This window comes from Neophocaena asiaeorientalis, unplaced genomic scaffold, assembly GCF_003031525.2.
Source record: "Neophocaena asiaeorientalis asiaeorientalis breed wild unplaced genomic scaffold, Neophocaena_asiaeorientalis_V1.1 scaffold515, whole genome shotgun sequence".
Classification (NCBI taxonomy): domain Eukaryota; kingdom Metazoa; phylum Chordata; class Mammalia; order Artiodactyla; family Phocoenidae; genus Neophocaena; species Neophocaena asiaeorientalis.
In genome coordinates, this window is record NW_020175829.1 from 4628831 (window position 1) to 4650346 (window position 21516).

The following is a 21516-nucleotide window of genomic DNA, read 5'->3' on the forward strand; positions in this document are numbered from 1 at the left end:
GACATAAAACTATCAACAACGTGAGTAAAACCTGAATTTCTCAAGAGTCTTGGCGCACTGCATTACTTTGAAATTTTATACTGATTTTCTACAGTAAAATATTTTCAACTATTAAGAGATTTAATCTGATCGTTGAACGCACCAAAGAAGAAATAAATTGAATCTCTGAGCTGGGGTACCTCTGTGGCATCCTAATGGGGTCCCCTAAAGCCCAACACTAAAGTCTACAATTTTTCAACTTCTACAAAACTTCGTAAGAACAACTCACTTTAATTCCACCCATTTCCCATTACTTAATTTCTTGTTTGGTCATTTTAAAAAACACAGATTTCTTACTCTGGGTTTATTTTTAATTTCTAAAGCTACTTTATTTAATTAATCGATTTATTTAATTTTTTAATAAGTGGTTTTTTAAAATTAATTAATTTTTGACTGCCTTGGGTCTTTGTTGCTGCACGCGGGCTTTCTCTAGTTGTGGCGAGCACGGGCTACTCTTTCTTGCGGTGCGCGGGCTTCTCATTGCGGTGGCTTCTCTTGTTGCAGACCATGGGCTCTAGGTGAGTGGGCTTCAGTAGTTGTGGCACGTGGCTCAGTAGTTGTGGCTTGCAGGCTCTAGAGCACAGGCTCAGTAGTTGTGGCGCACGGGCTTAGTTGCTCCGCAGCATGTGGGATCTTCCCGGACCAGGGCTCAAACCCGTGCGCCCTGCACTGGAAGGTGGATTCTTAACCACTGCGCCACCAGGGAAGCCCTAAAGCTCCTTTATTTTAAATAACATCTTAAGCTTTTTGTAATTTAAGTAGGAAATGAGAGGATATCAAACTCACTGTGTGGTAAGTTTTTATAAGAGGCCAGATTAATAAACCTAAAAATCTCTAAGATTTTATGTGAATATTTGAAAAATAAAAATCCTAGATTATATACTACACAGATATGTTTTAAATATAAATTCAAGTTTCAAATAGGTTTTACAATATTCAAGAATATTTGAAATAAGATAAGACAAATACTAGCTAATTTTTAAGCATGCTTGTTCTTTTTTTTTTTTTTTTAATACGCTTATTCCTTAACAATAAATCTCTGGATGGAGGAGGGCAATTGTTACATTGATGAATTTATTTTCATACTTGGCTACTCAAATAACATTAAAGAAATTCACGTTACCAAAACAAGTTAAGTGAAAAATATAGGTTAAAAAGAAACTGAATTCAATAATGGGCAAGGTGTGACCATATTTTCAACATATGGAATAATACATTTGTTTATAAAAACCACTGCATTTGAAACCTAGCAACACCATGATCCATTTATAGGCAGGGAATAATAATTAAAGATCAGAAAGATATGTATTAGGTCTGAATTGTGTATTAAAAACTACACTTTTCCAATTCATGGTTTTATTTTTGGCTGCTAAGCAGACAACTTCTGGTGTTACAAATATTATACCAAAAAGTGTAATCATTCTGTTATAAGTGGTTCTTGCATTTGTTTTAAATATATGGCTACTGCATTTTTATTAACTATTAAAGAATGCATACTCTTTAATTAAACCTTTAAAAATATTCTATTTCCAAATGCCTAATATTTCTTTAAAAAGCATATTAGTCTCAATTTCTTATGATGCATGTACATTTGTATTTCTTTGCTCAGTACTATCTCTGTGACTTCCCTTTACTTCCCCTTTGGCAAAAGCCTCCCTTGTCACATCACAGCCAAGAACAAAAAAGTCATACTCCTAACACTGAGGTCTCTAATTTTTGTTGGAAAGGGTTAGGTTAAAAAAAGTTTCTAACTTCTCTGCAGAGTTGAATTATAAGGGAAGCGATAATCTAGAAGAAAACAAAATAAAATCACAGGTGTGGATGAATACAGATGGTGTTTATTTTAGTTGTCAGTGACATATTAAATTCCTTGCCTGGTTTCTTGATTCTCAACAAAACACAAATTTTCAGAAATATTTATTTCTAATTGGGAAAAGACTATATATAAGACTATTTATTTTCAGTTACAAAAATTTGTAATCTCTTACCTTAGTAACTTTTCTGGATTCAGATTCACTTTCAGATTCTGATTCTGATGCAGAATCTGAAGAACTGTCTTCTATTGAACTAGATTCGGCACTGGAAGAATCTGAAGTTTTAGAGTTTTCATTTTCCTTATCCACATCTTCAGAATCACTAATCAGAATAACAAATTTTGAAATATTAGATACTTATATAAACAAGCTTAAGTAGTTTGAAAAAACAAATGACAAGTGTTACCATTTGTCCATTTTGCCTGTGAACCAAAATCTTTATAGAGAAGTGTATTTCACTGAGAACCATTTCTTTTTAGTGTACAGAAAGACAGTAAAAATGGTTTTAAAATTCCAGAACATGTTAATGAAATGAGGAAGGTAGTACTACCTATAACCAAATAAATCAGAACCCATTCAAAACTCATTATACCACATCACACACAGTTCAAATGCAAAAGGTTATAAAATAACACTGAATGATATAATAAATAGAAAATAATTAATAATTAAATGTTTGATTTACCAGAAATACACATTAGGTGCTAACATTAACAACTTCAAAGATAGGCTGATTTTAAAATGCTGTTTCAAAATACTAAGTGTTCACTAGTAAATTTAAATATTTATATATCAACTTTTGCTGAAACAGAGTTGCATTTTATAGATTTTTCTGTCCAAAAAAAGTATTAACATATGTCCCCTAATGTGACCCTTAAACATATTATATGAGAAAATGTTAACTGGTTTAAAACAGAATTCTTCTAATGTTCTAAGTCTTACTAAAAATGTAAGATAATCAGATATAAAGTTTTAAAATACCAAACGATCAAATCTAAGTGCTGATGCTATCCATTCATTTGTTCACTCGCTCCCTTACTTAAATATTTACTGACTGCCCACCATATTGTTGGCACTATGTTAGGTGCTAAGGATAACAGAGGTTAGTAAGATACAGATGATCTCTATGTACTCCCTTATAGAGTCTACCGTCCATTGGAGGATACAGAGAAGTAAGCTGGCAGTGACAATAAAGCATGGAAAATAATAAGTAATAAAGTATACTGTGTCATGAGAACACCTGGAGGAGCATCTAAACAAACTTGACCGAGAGTGGGAATGCTTCTAGAGGAAGAGACACATGAGTTGAAAAAGAGAAATAAGGCAGGCAGAAGGCAAGGGAAGTAGGTCTCCAAGAAGAGATAACATGTAAGATAGCCAAAAGGTCTTCTCTCAGGGGAAAAGAGATGCCTTGTTGTCTTTTTTATTTGCTCAAATTTGAAGGTCTAGTTCTCTTTACTGTGTGTGTGTGTGTGTGTGTGTGTGTGTGTGTGTGTGTATTGTTTTAAAAATCCACTTGGTTAAAAAAAAAAAATCTATCTTGTGCCAAAGAGTATTAGGCACTTCATAAGCAACTATCTAATTCAGATGTTCTAACATATTCTTACTGGGCGCATTATTATCCTATAATATTCAGGAAAGTTAAGTAACTTGCTCAAGGACACATAGCCAGGAGGGGCGAATTGGAATTTAATCTCAAGTCTGTCTTACTATAAAGACCATATTTTCTCCACTACCCAATATGAAAATACTTTGGAGTATAAAACTCAAACTTAGTCATAAATAGTTATGATTACTAAAGGGTGGTTTTGAAGATACTTAAAGCCCCTCAGCTTTAAAAAATTATCATATAGTTATACTGGCAAAGTTTTAAAAAAAATTCTAAGAGACAAGCATAAAAACACACAGTGAAGGGAGAGTGGTGAGGCAAGGGAAGACTCGATATTTCCCTGAATTGAATTTTGTGGAGGAAATATGATTGCTATTTATTAAAAATGGAGTCATGGTAACATCTCGGAGCACATGTAATTATATTTGATGACTAAAACGTATGTTGTTGTTTTTTCTTCCCCTAGCAAAGAATGGCAATTTATTATCCCCCATTTAATGGTTAAAACATGTACTTAAAAATATAACGTTTAGAATGTATCTGAGATTTCCTTTCGTATAATAAACAATTTTTAAAAATTCAAACATGGGTTTAAAAAAAAGTCTATTTCTGAAGAAAAAAGAATGAAACTAATACAATTTATGATTATAAATTTCTAGTATATTGACTTTTGCTATTGGAAAGGATATTTAGTGCACTGAACATAACTTCCCTTTCTAAGAAATAAGACACTTTTTATAAACTATGTAATTATAGATATTCTGATATTAAACTAGAAGCACAGAACTTCTCTCTAAGAAAAGGCTACTACAAACCAAGTAACTTGCTTGCTGCAACAAGTGAATGATTCTGAATATATTTAACTTCTAGCCTTTAAGGTAAGGTTTTGAAGGTAAAAGTGTTATTTTGCTTTGCATCACTCAATTTTGATGGGTAATTATTGTTTACCTTACTGCTTAGAGTTTCAGATGTTAATCTAATGAAAAGAATTTACTGGTAACTAGCTTTTTAACTTTGCAATGATGAAAAGCCTGTATTAATTTAACCTACAGATTTCATTTGTTCTGAACAGGAAAAACAATATAAATCACTTTTAAAATCATTAAATCCTGACTTAAATTAATAAAGTCATAATTAGAGCATTATGCTGTGTTTGTTATGGAAGTGGCAGGGCGAGCTGCTTTAATTACTGTCTGTAATAAAAGGAGCAGAGAGCGTACTGCGCCCCAATCAGTGCTGTCAGCCAAGACTGAGCTAGGCTGCAAGCTCGTCAAGTGCGCGGGCAGCAGGCTCCCAGGGAAAGGGCCATCGTGTCTGCAGAGGCCACTCACTGACAGCAGTGGGGCAAACAGACTCAGACAATCCAAGGTATCAGCCCCAATTACTCAAAATTTTAATGACACTTTAATACATGATAATGTTGTTGATAATGGGAGATCTTAAAAAGTGCTAACACTTAAATATCTTATGACCGTCTTCCTTCACAGCCCCTGACTCTAATATTTGGATCATAATCTTTTTAATATAACATTATTTAGAAAAATCAATTGTCTTAGTTACATAATGGCAAAGTGTTGAAGGATTTAATTTTCACCCTCAGCAAAATTGCTTCAAAAGGTAATTAAGTGTTTCATACCGTCTGCTTGATCACTTAACTCAGCCTTCCAAGGTTACACCAATTTTCAAAATGTAACCCCAAGATTTTTTCAAGTTCAAAATGAAAACTGAGCATTACAAGTAAGAGAATAATATGAATTAGTATTTTAAATTAATATTACAAGATTTAAAATCTGTTTGGGACAAAAAAAACACACACTTATTTTCTCACTCAATGTTAGACCAGGGGAAAAGACCAAAGAATGTTTTTGAAGGAAATTCTGACAAAATAATTCACCTTTTTCCTTTGGTTTTGGAGTTCTTCTTGGCTGCTCTTTTGTTTTCTGCCTCTGACCCACTTCCACTCTCACTCTCACTCTCGTGCTCACTGGAGTCCTCACTGCTGTCTCCTTCGTCATCTTGTTCCCCACTTTCACTTCCAGATTCACTCTCTGAAAAAAAAGATATCCAGATGCTCCTTGATTTATAGCCATTTAATTATACATAAGGACACAAGTAAGTGTCAACATTCATCACAAATGAAACCAGATGCTGAATTTTAGTTTAGTGGACCCCAGGTGTTCCACATTTCCTATTTCTGCCCTCTGGTCACTTAGACTCCTGAACCCTGCGGCAGGGTAAGCATGGCGGGACTCCAATGCACAGAGAAGGCACTCTGCTAGTGAGTGGGGAAAGGCAAAGAAAAGATCTAAACTAAACCAAAGTGAGCCTATCTTGCTCTTCAAACCCATAAGTATTTTAGCTATGGCAAAAACTTTTTATTTAAAGAATGATTATGAGCATGATATAAGAATAAGAAATAATTTTAATTCCTCTACTTATAGTGAGAAATTTTATTTAGAGAAAAGGAAGGGATTGTTGAATTTTCTTAGGAAACAATTTTGAGAGGGAAATGAGTCATTCAAATCATCTTCAAAACTTCCTAAATTCAAAGGCAATAAAGCAACATCACTACTTAAAAAGCACTTATTTTAGCTAGTATAGGAGTCTTCTGTAGGTCAAAGAAATGATAAAGTTACACTGAGGCACTATATAGTTAAATGTTTTATGAATAAATTATGGTATACTAGGGCTCTTTGCAGAAGTGATACATATAGTATATTTATGTGTATTTTAAACATGAAGCATAATTTTTTACTAGTTGAAATGATTATAGGTGCAGAGTTGTATCCTAGATAAGAGGACAAACTGTTGTCCCGGCCTATGATCTATCTGATGAAATGTCCTCAGGCAGGAATGTAACCTCTAATTAAAACAGTATTCTAATAGGTAAATAATAGCTACTTTATGAGGATTAATTCATGTATCACAGCGAAAAGCTAGGAGTGCCTATATCCTTTTGGAACAGCTTGAAGTGGTTATAAGCATGAGTTCTCAAGCTGCAATGTCCGAGTTCAAACCCTGGCCCTGCCGTGTACCAAGCTGTAAGACTGAGCAAGTTATTCAGCCTCTTTGGGTCTCAGTTCTCCTTTCAGCAAAGGCTACTTCAAAGAGCTGTTGTGAAGATTAAATGATTTGAAACATGTAAAGGTGATTAGGACACAACAGTGCCTGCCACATGGTAAGGCACTCTTTATCATCAGCTTTTACAAAGAGCAAAATTTATTTTACCCAAACTTTACAAAGGCAAAACAAAACTGCTGAATAAAAATATTTTGAATTTGTTGTGATATCAAAGTTAAGCACACGTACATATTAACTTAAATAAATCGCTTATGCTATAAATAAAGAAACAAACAAATAAATAAATAAGAAAGTATAGCATCTAAGTTACTTTCTCATGTTATTACATGGGAGTTCAACATGAATCTGGGTCCAGTTCACTTCAGGCACTGTTTATTTAAATTTTCAAGTTAGGTAAATCCTTGAGGAAATTCATTTATTCTCAAGAAGGCATGCTCACTTGAAAAAAACTGGTAACTTCTAATGAGAAAAGTTCTCTCTTTCCTCTGGTAGCCAGAATGGAACTCTGACATATGACTCCCTATTATAAGTACTCAGATAATCCCATGAAAAGCCATAATGTTAATGGAATACTTCAAATATGTATTGAAAAAGGTTAGACTCTAAACAGACAGGAGCTTGTGAATAAATGGGATGGAGACAAATATCTATATGAAACACTCAACTACACAACATGTCTTTCTCAATGGTCTATATCATTCCTGAAATTCCATATTTTTTAGCATTAACTCTTTGGATTGAAGTAATTTCCCCCATTTTTCAGCATATTATTTCAGAAGGTAAAACACCACAGATTAACTTATCGGATACTGAAAACAAAGATTTTGACAGGGGAAACAGAGGAAAAAATGAATGAATTACCTTAATGTCAAGTAATGGATGACCAAGTAATAGTGAGCAGCCCTGGCTTCCCAAGAAATAAAGGTTTTATTTTATTTTATTTTTTTCCTTCTTTATTTATTTTAAAAAATTTTTTAACATCTTTATTGGGGTATAATTGCTTTACAATGGTGTGTTAGTTTCTGCTTTATAACAAAGTGAATCAGTTATACATATACATATGTTCCCATATGTCTTCCCTCTTGCGTCTCCCTCCCTCCCACTCTCCCTATCCCACCCCTCCAGGCTGTCACAAAGCACCGAGCTAATATCCCTGTGCCATGCGGCTGCTTCCCACTAGCTATCTACCTTACTACGTTTGTTAGTGTGTATATGTCCATGACTCTCTCTCGCCCTGTCAAAGCTCACCCTTCCCCCTCCCCATATCCTCAAGTCCGTTCTCCAGTAGGTCTGTGTCTTTGGAATAAAGGTTTTAAAAGAAAGAGATGTCATTTGGTCTTGGATCAGATAAGTTTACTAGGCTAACTGTTAATAAGAGTATGTAACTCCTATATATACTTTATTATGCAAATCACTCAGACTTTCAGTATTGGAGAGACTTAAAAAGCATCTAACTCTACCCCTTCATTTATCAGATATAGAGAAGGTAAGTGCCTTATTCAATTTGCCTGGCTAAAACTCAGGACTTCTAGATCCTTCCTGTTTAGTATTTTTTTCATTGCATGTGGTTGCCCTCAATCTTTTTAGCTCTTTGTTTCTTTATAATACACAAGAGATTTATTAATTTTAGCTTTCATGTAGAAGTAAAAGAGTAAAAAATGGATAAGAACAGACTGCTCAAGGTTAAAAATAAGCTTTACATTTTATTGGGGGTTGGCTATAAAGTTTGTTTGGGTTTTTTCTTACAGAAAAATCCGAATGAACTTTTTGGCCAACCCAATACAAAAGAAAAGTTACTTTTAAAGGCCCCACTAAAGGCTTATCAAATATAAAATTACATTTTTCAATATGCTAATGAATATCACAGGCAGTGTGGGTTAGAATTCAGAAAAGCATGCGTTCCCGTTTCAGTTCTATCATTTATTTATTAGTTGTGGGTCCAAGAGGCAATGTCAACTGAAAAGGCGTTAGAAATTACTTTGAAAACAGTGATATGTAAGTGAAAGGAATTATTGTAATGGTATAAACTTCATTTAAACCAGCTTGTTGAATATTACGTTCTAGGTCTTATTGGTCTATAGGAAGCACAGCATATAAGCTATAGTGAACAATGTTTTTCAATGAATTAAAACCCCACCACTGTCACTGCTGCTCTCAGAAGAGTCCTCCTCCTCCTCCTCTGCAGATTCAGAATAAAATTTCTTATCAGGATTCTCTTTCTTTGCTTTTCCTGCTGGGGTCCATTCTTTTGCCTGATTAAAAAAAAAAAAAAAGTAAAAATGTAAATATCAATGAATTCTCATTAAGGAATTCAGTCTTCAGGTAAACTAGTCATTCAGAATACTCTGTGAACCCAGAAGGAAGTTTAAAGCCTCAACAGAGAAGGCAACTCTGAGAATCCTGACACTGGTTTGTTCCCCTTTACCCCTAAGCAAAGGGACATGAACTCTCACTCAGAGCCTATTATGTTAGATCAACAACCTTGTTTTAACATATGATTTTAAACACTTGTGTATTCGTTGGTCTACAGAAGATTTAAACTAAAGTACGACAGTCTAGAAGAGATGAGGGCAATTAGAGGCAGACACAGTAACAGCAGTAAGAAATTCAAGTTCACAGCTTGATACTGAGGTAAAAGAAAAAAAAGAAAGAAAATACTTAGTGTAGGCAATAAATAGCCCGTACCATCTCAACAGCCTGAACCCTGGGGTACCTTGGGGTTCTATCAAGACAGAATCTTGGCTTCTGTCTTTCTCTTCTATCCTAAACATCTAATGCATCAAGAAAGCCTATAACCACCACCTTGGTCAGAGCTCTCTCCCGGATTACAACAGTCTCTAACCGGCTATGTTGTATCTATGCCCACCTCCCATCCCCCATTCCAAGCTGGCTCAACACAGCAGCTAGAATGATTTGATTAACTCTAGTCAAGTCCCTCTTTGTCTGAAATGCTGCAAAAGGCCTCCCATTCACTCAGAAAAAATGAAGTTCTTACAGCACTCTGCTCAGCCCTACGTGCCTGAGGTCCTCTTGGTCCTCTTGCGGCTGCTCTCCCTCCTGCCCACTTCCCTCCGGCCACTCCTTACAGTGTCTTCAAACACCCCAGGCATGCTCCCCTCTTCAGGCCTTTCCCCAAAGCTGTTCCTACTGCCAATATCCTCCCCCAACATGACTTGCGTGGCTCATCCCCTCACCTCCTTCAATTCTCTGTACAAATGCCACCTCAGGGAGGACCACTCTACTTAAAATTCCAACCTCCCATGCCTGGTACTTCTGATGTTCCTTTGCGCTAGTCTGTTTTTTTTGGTCACAGCACTTATTACTTTCTCACATACTACTGTATACAATTTGTATATTTAACTGTCAGTCCATCCCTGCTAGAATGTCAGCTTCTGGAGAGCAGAGATGTTCGAATATTTTGTACACTGATACACCTTAAATGTGTCTGGCACAGTAATCATTAGTTGGGTGACAGCACCTTAAAAACTTTAATACAGTGTACTAAAGTAAAAGAAATGTTTTTCGTAAGTGTGACTTTGATTCATTAAGAAAAAATTAAATCATGCTTCATACACTCTCTTTTAAAGGGCAAGAAAATGTATATTTTTTAAAAGGTCAAGAACGGTTAAGACTCATTTATTCATCACACTTTTGAGCTTCTACTACGTGCTAGCCTGCTAGAGTAACATTTTGTTGTAAAGAAATTTATAGTAGGATAGAGGTTCTTATTCAAGAGGGGTTCTCAGCACTGGATATATGTCAGAATCACCTGAGAATATTTTTTAAAATACTAATAACAAAAATAAAAATACTAATACTAAAAAAGCTAATGCTTGGGATTCACTTCCTAAGATTCTGATTTAATTGGTCTGGGGCAGGTCTGACATAGGTTTGTTTTGTTTAAAGAGCTCCGTATGATTACAGTGTACAGCTAGGTTTGAAAACCACTGATCTAGAGGGCCTATGGGCTTAAGATATGTTGCTTAAAAGGATAAGCTTCAGTAACTTGGAAAACTACTATCTGGACAATAATAGAAAAATAAGTAAAAATTACTCAAATATATTTGAATAAGATACTAACATAAGATCAGCAGTATTCCTTTCTTTTTTTATGTATATTTAAAATGCTCTTTCCTCCAGTTACAAATAAAGATAGTATTCTATAAACAAATTTCTCCTGTATTTAGTGAACAGTGAAGTTCATATTTTTCTTAAATCCAAACAAGTAATATTTTTCTGAAGGCTAGTAAAAAGTGTGTAAAGTCAATTTATAGGAAAAAAAAATTACTTAATTAGACTATGGCTTTCAGGGTAAGACTGGGTCAACATACAAGGAAAATCAGGCTCCTATGCTCAAAGGGGTATATTATTTTGACATGGCCATGGACTCTCTATTCATGGAGTTTTAGGTTTTAAAGGGTAAAGATTAACAATAAAAATATTTTACTTTTTGTTATGGTCTTTTATGACTATGATAATTGTATCATTCTAAGCAAAAGAAATAACAGGGAAAAGAGAGGAGGAAAATAGCAAGGCACTAATTTGAAAGTTCCTATGTAGGATAAAATACTGATAGTAACTGATAGTAGATGTGTTTATAAAGCAAAATACCCCTGATATGCAAAAGACAGTTTTTCTGTAACTGGGGAGAAAAGAATTTTCTAGAACTAAGCAAAAAAAAATTATAAAGAATCTTGAAAGCTTACTGGTGTCATAAATATATATCATATCTGATATCCTGGAAATGGTAGTATGCAATGCAAAGTGACTTCTAGTGTCAATGGACTAGGTTTCATGTTTTTTTTGTTTGTTTGTTTTTTTGCGGTACGCAGGCCTCTCACTGTTGTGGCCTCTCCCGTTGCGGAGCACAGGCTCCGGATGCACAGCCTCAGCGGCCACGGCTCACGGGCCCAGCCACTCTGCGGCATGTGAGATCTTCCCGGACCGGGGCACGAACCCGTGTCCCCTGCATTGGCAGGCGAACTCTCAACCACTGCGCCACCAGGGAAGCCCCATGTTGTTTTGATTAAAATATCAGATTATCTAAGCCTAGGCCATTATTCTTACTAAGTTATATTTCATAGTAACAAGATGTGACCCTGTAAGATCACGTTATAGTAAAACTAGGATAACATATGTACTACATGCATGAAATACATTGACGGGACTTTAGAGGGGTGAGGTAGAATGAAAGACTATGTGAACAGTACTTTCTGCATTGTTGCAGCTGCATCTTATAATAAAACTATGTGTATTATTTTTATATTTACTTGAGTCTCTATAGTATAATTTTAAGTCAGTATGTCCAGAGACCAACAGACTGAAACTGTTTTCTGCATGGCATCAACGGAGAGTGACAGTTTTTTCCAACCAAGTTCTATCAATTATAATTATCCTCCATAATAAGCTACCAATTATTAATTTTCACAACGTAGTCAGCAAAATGAAAAGGAAATCAATTTGTATCTGTTGAACTGGACAGGGGAAATGAATATAAGAAAATAGGTTATTTAAGTACTGTCCCTATAAGATAGGTAATGCTTAGAAGAGCGCATGAAAATAGAAGAAGCCGGCCAACCAACCAATCTATCAGCCAATATGAGGATACTGCTGAGACCAAATTAAATTGCATGGCATTGTTATTAATTTCTGAGATGACAAACTATTTTTATTTTACTTTTTTTTGGTGGATTGGGGCAGCAAGGAGGAAGGATAGGGCGGAAGCGGGGGTAGGATAAAAGGATGATTCTACTTGGACCAAAACATCATGTACCCAACAATGAAAAAGGACAGAACCATAAAAACAACAAACAGACATAAGAAATTAGGAGAGACAGTATTTCTGTGAAAGAATTATAACAAAGAACATGCTCTTTTTATTCTGGCACCTGACCAAAAGTTTCACAAGTAAGCCAATTTTTTTGAAGAATACTTAAGAGTAGTATGTATTTTTTTTTTTTTTCGCGGTACGCGGGCCTCTCACTGTTGTGGCTCCGGATGCGCAGGCTCAGTGGCCATGGCCCACGGGCCCAGCCTCTCCGCGGCATGTGGGATCCTCCCAGACCAGGGCACGAACCCATCCCCTGCATCGGCAGGCGGACTCTCAACCACTGCGCCATCAGGGAAGCCCCTAGTATGTAGATTTGAGGGGAAATCACCAAACTTAGTTGCAAGGAGGAGCATGCAACTTGTTTTTAATAAGTTTTATAATTTAAAAAATCATCTCTAAATAGAGAGAATTTGTCACAGCATGAAAACAGTGGTGTTAAATACTAAGGATAGTACAGATTTGCAAACAAGCTCAAGCTTCCTCTCCTCATGTTACATAATAAAATGCAGCAGGAGAATGAACAATGGACTCAGATAAGGGTTGGAATCCCAATTCCATCACTTACTAGCTATGGGAACTTGGGCAATTTACTTAAGTTCTCTGAATCTTGGTTTCATCATCTGCAAAATGGGAATAACAGTAACCATCACTTATAATCATTATGAGGTTTAAACAAGATTATGTTTATAAAACTATCAAAGTATACTCCAGGGTCTGCTAAATGGAGTCATTATCAGCTGTTATTGCTCTTGCCACACTCCAAAGCCAGACAAGTTTGTGTAGTTAAGAGAAACATATTTCTCAAAAGAATCAAATTAAACGGCCATGCCTGGGGAATTCCCTGGTGGTCCAGTGCTTAGGACTTGATGCTTTCACTGCTGTGGCCCAGGTTCATTCCCTGGTTGGGGAACTAAGATCTTGCAAGCTATGCAGTGTGGCAAAAAAAAAAAAAAAAAAAAGCAAGCTATGCTTGTTACAGAAATTCTTCTATTTAAAGTAATATTTTTTTTCCCATTGTATATGGAAAAGTTAGGCAAGAAGATTAACTGACTTTCTCATAGGAATTAGTGAGAAAGACTGGTTATCTGAATCCTAGTTCAAAATATGTGTTCTACCAGAAAAGCATCCAGGATGTAATACCTAACTGTTCTTTTTCATTAATTCTACTTAAAAAAGGATCAGATATATTTCACATAATCAATCTCTAAAGACAATCAGAAGACCCCTCTCTTTATTTCTCTTGTTTATGTAAGAAAGAAAGAGATAATACTAGGAAAGAACACTAATTCTCTTACTTTAGTGGACAATATGTTTTAAAGATCTAGGAAAAGGTTATTTATATAGAGAGCTTTTTTTTTTTAATGTGAAAGCAACATATTATTCATTTTAATTGTGACCTTGTGTAAGGACATTTTTGGTACATGATGCTTCCTATTTATGTTTAGGCTTCACATAAAAAAGGTTCATCAGAAAATCGAGAAGAACACTTTGTATGGTTTTTCTGGAAGAGACAGCAAAAATGATTTAGAAAACATTAACAGGAAGCTTATGAATCTCTAAACTAAGTAGGAAAAGCTCAACCCAATGAAACTAAATACCTTAGAAATTGAATCTACACAACTACAAATGCAATACCACAAATGTGGGTGGCACTGATGCAGAGAATTCCATTCTCTATTTCCTTGAAGAAAAGGAACAGTACATGTACAATGACATAGGAATACTACAATATTTATTTCCCATAGCAGCAAAATATGTCTAACACATTACATTTAGAAATACCAGAGCAATTTTCAATCCACCAAAAAAGCTTTTATATAAAACAATAGTTATTCCAGAATCTCCCACTGCTTGACAAAATTAATTTCAGAAAGGTCAACTTACCAACTCTATTACTTCTACATTTCGAACTGATGGGTCAGGCGCCACCTCTGGCCAATTAGATAATTCCAGGTACCCAGTAGCTTTAGTGTTGAGAGTATGAGACAAAGTGCCAAGCTGGTAATGATCCCTACCTATTAAAATAGAGGAAAATATAAAATAAACAATATGAGCTGTATATAACAGAGAACAATCCTAATCAGAGCTCAAGGTAATTGGCATATTACCTCAAATGTCAAGGAATAAATATAAACTAGGAAGCTCTTCATAGGTCAAAAAACTGATTTCAGTCCATAGATTACAATAATCTCCCCCATAATGGTCAATAAAAAAGCTAATCAGTCAGTGTGTTTAGAGGTGTTGCTCTGATATGTAGCTTCTCTAAAAATTACTTTACTGTGAATATTAAGAATGACAGCACAGTTAAACAATCCATATACATGTCTTGCCACAAACACATTCAGAATTTTAATAGTTTTTCTACAAAACTGAACTGCTTTTTATCGCTTTACAACATTAAATAAGAAATTATATGAAAACCAAAGTATATAATCATTTGATTCCCACTGTAATGGCTACTTGTTAAACTGAGAAAATAAACACTCCTTTTAAAACGCTGGGGAAAATAAGTCAACTTCCATCTTTGAAAAGCAAACAAATACAAAGGGATATTTTTATGAAATAATTCTTCCTGGAAAAGCTTATGTTAGTGTACACAGAATATTTATTTAATAACAGCTAAGTATTAAGTTGAATTATATACTCCTTATTAAACAAAGCTATCTATTTAAAACAGAGATGAAGTCAATGTCTGCAAGAACAACACAGCTTTTATCTACTGTTCAGCCAAGTCATCTGGTTAGAATAAAAATAAAATCAGCAGATTGAAATTATTTAGGTAAATAAGGTCTATAAAAACATGAACTACTGTAAAGCTTGCGTTGGAGAACAGATGAATGAGTAGAAAGCACACTGTTCTTATATATTTACATATGCTAATCACTTATATTTTCTAAGAGATAAATTTTAAACATGTTAGAAATGGGATATAATGTCATAATTTTTTAGACAACAAATATTTTGCAGGTATATTCTGATAATAGTACCTTTAAAAGGAGACTCAAGCAGTGGTGCCGGTTTTTGAGCCAGGAATATTTTTTTGGCATATTTACTTAAAGCTCCACTCTTCTCATTCGGAACAATAAGCTGCCTAATAAATCTTGTACGGTCTCTGATGTCGTAGTTTTGATCATACTTGCCGAGATTTAATATGTACTGGGTAAGCAATTTTGTCTGTTGGAAAAAAACAGAACAAGATGAGAATAGTTATTTATGATTATTGATAACTCTGGATAAACATATTTAAAGAGGTAATAAAAATGAATGGTTATGTCAAACAAATGTTGTTCCATAGGGAATATGCATTTCTAACGCTGCAAATGGAATTCTGAAGCCAAAGCACATGTCCTCTTCAGTATTGGGGAGGTGAATGCTGAGTACCGAGAAGCAGCCATGTGCTAGATTATTAAACTGCTGAAGTGGAAAGAAAGGCATCATTAAAAAAATAATCATATATGGCAAACCCGCTGAAGGGTCTACGTGAGAATAATGAATGTGGAAATACAACTAAAAACATGGCACTCAAAACTTAATCGGAAAAATATGCAGGACATCAAAACATCAGAGAGTATTAGGGGGCTGGCAAACTGCTTCTCCTGAGGTGTGTTTTATGAAGAGATACTGTCCCTGGCATAAGCAGTGTCTGCACTCTGACTGCACTCAGTTACTTTACCCTGAATTATGACCCATTAAAGCAGACACATGAATCACTGAACTGGATTACTGCAAATTATTTGCAGTGCATTTAGCTGTTACTTTTTCATAAAAGCAAGCTGCTGATGCCCTCTAAAAACTAGGATAAAAGACTCCTTCCATTTTTTTCCCCATGTTGCTTATAGCCTCTGGTAATATTGGTCATTTATTTATTTATGTTAGGGAACAACTTATTATAGCAGCTTTTACACTATAATAAGATTTCCTAAGTCAATTTCTGAATGTACTACATTAACATATATTGAGATAATTTTAATAATAATTAAACCAAAACTGAAATGTTAACAAAATAGGTTTGTATTTTAAACTCCAGTTATTTTATTGAAAAAGCATAATTTTAATTTAGAAGGTTACACACATACAATTCTAACTATAAATAGGATTCATAATACACGGAAAAACTAAACATCTGCATTAGAACATTTTACAGACATTAGAAGTGGATTAAAAAATATAAAATCAATGAAGTCAGGCAAAGCTAAAGATAGTTCTATAACAATAAGCCAAAGTACAGGAATGGTGCGGTAAACTTTTACAATATTAATTCGTTAAGGTAATTGATTTGGATAAAAAGCAACCTTCTTTCAGTAATAATCTATTTAAAAACCATTAACCTAGTTTTACTAAAGCAGAGCTACAAAAAATACAAGTGAAAAATGTTAATAGAGCTATTCTAAATTTGGTTACCAACTACTGCTATCCACTAATTATTAGACCATGTTGGTTCAACCTCAGATAAGAAAAATTCTATGACTGATTTTTAAGGACGATTAGCAAAATAGTCACCAAATGAGTAATACAGGTCAAAAGGAAGTGTTGTACACTGGACTGTGTAATCAGTTTGCTGGGATAACCTGGGAAAAATACACCCAACTGTTAGTTTCCTCAAATGTAGAGTGAGAATCTATAACTAGGTTAACTCTAAAGTCTATTTTTGAGTGTTGAGATTTAGAATATGGAACTAAAATAAATCAGAAAAAGAAAATAAGTCTATTCATTGAAATAATTTTTTGAGTTAGTGGACTGATTCATCTTGCTTTTATTTCTGATCCCTGAAATTAATGTTTAGGAAATTAAATAATTTCAAAATATTAACAGACACTATTGAAACTGAGATAGAAAATTTTAAGTAATTAAAATTATGTAATTTCTATAATATGTATTTATTGACTGTAAAACTTGTTTTATTATATTGGTAGGTTATGAAACAGTTCTACCAAAAATGTATTTTCAAAAATAAAATTCTAAAAGATAAACTCATATCCATGTTCAATGATGCAGTAAAAACATAAGCAGAATAATTTTCACTCAGATATGTATTAATTCATATACTTTAATCAATTTCTTAGCTCTATCTCTAAAACCAAATCATTGGTATTTATTTGAAGAACATATTTTTATATGGTCTTATTATTTTTAAATTAAAGAAAATAAAATTGCCTACAATCTTCTTCAAAACGGAATTTTATGATCACCAAATATGAAAATGTTGACATTTGCAACTTACTCTTCTCTACAGAACATAATATTTTTAATGGAAAAAAATGTCTTCTTTACAGATCAAACGAATGATCTGGTAAGTACAGAGAAAATTCTGTTGAATACAAGGATATTCCCAATGCTTTCTTTTATGTTAAAATCTGTAAATATTTCAAGCCTAGATATTTAACTTTCCCCCCTCTATTCAATAAAACTATCTTTATGAGATAAAACTTTTAAATAATTCTCTTCTATACTGTAAACAAAAATTTCATCAAATTTAGATAATGCAAAACCAACTGCCTCCTCGATTTCATTTCATTCTAATACAAAATATAAACTTATCCACAAAAATAGGAGTTCCATCAAAAAAGTCTTCACCATAGTTGAGATACTGCAAATGATAGAACTTCTAAAATAAATTTTTAGCTCTTACCACTTAATTTGTTCAGTCCTTCCTTCGTTTTTATAGGGATACATTTCAATGTCTTCCTGTTTGCAAGATTTATTTCTAAGAATTGTTATTCGCTAAAATTTTCAAAAGCTGAAGGTTTTCGGTGCTCTACCTGATAAACACTTTAAAGATTTCCAAATGATTTTGAATCAAAATCTAACCAATACACAAAAGTTTCACTTAATCTACTCCTCCACCCACCCGCCCCGGGCAAAAAAGTCAATATAGAACACAGGCTAATTTACAAAGCAGTTTTTCATAAAATCACATCTCTAAAATCCCACTGGTCACATGCAGCAAAAAGAATTGCGTATGAGAGTGTGCGGTGTCATGCCTAAGTATGCTTTTTCAATATTAGCTTCATCACAAGAATCCTGCAGTTCAGTTAAACTACACATATCAAATATCAGTAATTTTGACCATTATAGTTTTATTTCACTTGGTAGAATAAGCAGAGTGAGTATGCATGCACCACAACCAATTCCCAAAATATTTCTGTTCCACAGTTTTCTTAATTTAATAAGAACGTTGATTTTACCATGACAACATCCGTTCAGTGAAAGCCACGTTGGGGCTTTTAAATTTACAACAGCATTTATGGCGATTTTGACAGAATAAACTTCCAAAAGCTTTACTTTGATTCCATTTACACTGACAGAAGAAATGTACAAAAGTTTTGAGTAAAAATGGTCGAACTATTATTGGAATTAATTGCTTTTCTATTTGAAAACCAGCATCATTCAGGTCCTTTTTCTGCTAATGGAGAAATACATTAACCATTATTGCTTCATTTCTCATATGTGCAAAAGAAAACTTAGAATAAAAAATGAACAAAATTAAATTTTAAAAAACAGTTATTTGATCTATATGAGATCATGTTTCACAGAGAGACATGTAAACGTATTTGGCAACTGTATACATTAAATTGTCATCTTGAGGCTTAGTCTTCCTAAAATACCTCCCAACTTTTTAAGTAGATGCTGATCCTGTTTTAGCAGATTTATATCACTATGATTTTCATGGTGGATGGTAAAAGTTGATGAACATTTTATGCATGTTAAATAATGATACACAAAAATTCAGTTCTTCATTATTCATTAAATGTACACTTCAAGTTTTAAGAATTTATTGCTGCTGGATTTATAACAAAATAAAACAATAACTGGCAAATAATAAATAGGTTTTGAGATTTACAGTACACAATAAATGACAAAACTACTGTAGTGAGAGTGCTCTGACCACTCTCTTTAATGGCCTATAGCAAGATTGTTCTGTCTCTATCTCCTGCACATATTTCACCCACAACCAACCTCTAACTTCCCATGTTTTTCTCTTATTCCATCCACTGACAGCTGGGAGCTTCATGCTTTGCACAGGCCATGACACAACTTGCCTGTTGTGTCATCAAGTTACCATCAGATAAAACAAACACTTATGTCACCACCACTAGAAAAGCGAAGGACTTAGCTTTTCATACCTGCCTCATCAGGGCACACTTCATTTTATCAGCACACATCCTATATGCTGCTCTAAAGGGAGAGGTTAGTCATGTTGCATCTCAAAAAGACTGGGAAAAGAAAGTCAAAGTCTTTCCAATTTAAATGTTTCACATTTTAAAATGAAATCTCTGTTCACCGCACTTGTATCTTACAGGTCACTAGACAAAACCATGGCAGAGGTTAGAAGTACAACATGGAGGGACTTCCCTGGTGGCGCAGTGGTTAAGAATCTGCCTGCCAATGCAGGGAACACGGGTTCGATCCCTGGTCCAGGAAGATCCCACATGCTGCGGAGCAACTAAGCCCGTGTGCCACAACTACTGAAGCCTTCGCGCCCTAGAGCCCGCACGCTGCAACTACTGAAGCCCACGCGCCTAGAGCCCGTGCTTCGCAACAAGAGAAGCCACTGCAATGAGAAGCCCGCGCACCACAACAAAGAGTAGCCCCTGCTCGCCACAACTAGAGAAAGCCTGAGCGCAGCAACAAAGACCCAATGCAGCCAGAAAAAAACCAAAGAACAACAAAAAAACCCAGATGGGATGTTTAATAGTAAATTTAAATGGATTTTATTCATAAAATTATACAAGACAAGCAAAGAGAGTAACAAAATGTACCATAAATAACAGAAATACTCAATAGCTTATATATAGCTATGTATTAAATTTTTGTCTTATTATTATTTTGCTTCTTAGATTTAAGGAATCATTTCTGGTACCACCTAATGGTCAATGCCATCCAGACACTATTTACACCAATTACTCTGGATTAACTCTAAGTCACTGTAACATAGGAAAAATGAATTTTGGGGAATGCCATATAATTATTGAGAAATCCATTATTAAAAAAAAACTTCTCAAAATATGGGCATCATATTTTTACCTAAATACTCTGACAAGTAATAAACTGGTAAATATTTGCTCAAACAATAGCCTTCTTTAAATATTATATAGGTCAGCACAAAAAAAAGGTCTCTTAAATTATAGTCCTATCAAAAAAAATATATATAGTCCTAAAATCAGCTTAGATATATATCACTTTAAGGAATATAAAAAAGTATACAGAATTCAGCATTTAAAACTGGTTCCACATAGTCGTAATTTTTAAACAGAAGGATACTGGCAAATGCATTTGGTAAAGGAAGGAGAACTACATAAAATTCTTAACATAGACCAGAGGCAAATCTAAGCAGTACTAGTGTTCTATCTAATCAATTTCATCACTTCATGACTAGGCAGGATTCTTTAAATTTTTTTAATTAAGACAATTTTATTGAATGCAAGATTCTTTAAATTCTATAGTGCTTTACAATTTTCAAAAGTTTCACACAGATGATTTCAGATAATCTCATAACAGCCCTTTCTCAGTTCCCTCACCCCTATACTGCCCATCCACCCTTCCTTCTCCCCATTGGAAACCAGCAGTTTGTATCTGTGAGGCTGTTTCTTTTTTGTTTTATTCACTAGTTTGTTATATTTTTTAGATTCCACATATAAGTGATATCTTATAGTATTTGTCTTTCTCTGTCTGACTTATTCCACTTAGCATAGTGCCCTCCAAGTCCATCCACATTATTGCAAATGGCAAAATTTTTATTCTTTTTTATGGCTTTTTGTAAGATCTTACGGAAAAACCCAAATGAACTTTTTGGCCAACCCTATATTAGAAGTCCAATATATATATCTCACATCTTGTTTATCCATTCATCTGTTGATTGTTCATTAATTCTTCTAGGTCTTTTGTTAAATGATTCTTGCACCTTCTTGACCTTTGCCTCCATTCTTTTTCCGAGGTCCTGGATCATCTTCACTATCATTATTCTGAATTCTTTTTCTGGAAGGTTGCTTATCTCCACTTCATTTAGTTGTTTTTCTGGGGTCTTATCTTGTTCCTTCATCTGGTACATAGCCCTCTGCCTTTTCATCTTGTCTATCTTTCTGTGAATGTGGTTTTTGTTCCACAGGCTGCAGAATTGTAGTTCTTCTTGTTTCTGCTGTCTG

At 34.4% G+C, this 21516-nt stretch overlaps 1 protein-coding gene across 1 annotated transcript in view; it reads right to left on the reverse strand.

Moving 5' to 3' along the window:
- AP3B1 (adaptor related protein complex 3 subunit beta 1) overlaps nucleotides 1-21516 on the reverse strand; it is a 153012-nt gene that overhangs the window by 88981 nt on the left and 42515 nt on the right. Inside the window, exons 9-13 of the mRNA XM_024732789.1 lie at nucleotides 15361-15547; nucleotides 14258-14388; nucleotides 8681-8795; nucleotides 5357-5510; nucleotides 2028-2175 (exon numbers count right to left, since the gene is read on the reverse strand). Of these exons, the coding sequence (XP_024588557.1) occupies nucleotides 2028-2175; nucleotides 5357-5510; nucleotides 8681-8795; nucleotides 14258-14388; nucleotides 15361-15547 (735 nt within the window). The remainder of the gene's footprint in view (nucleotides 1-2027; nucleotides 2176-5356; nucleotides 5511-8680; nucleotides 8796-14257; nucleotides 14389-15360; nucleotides 15548-21516) is intronic.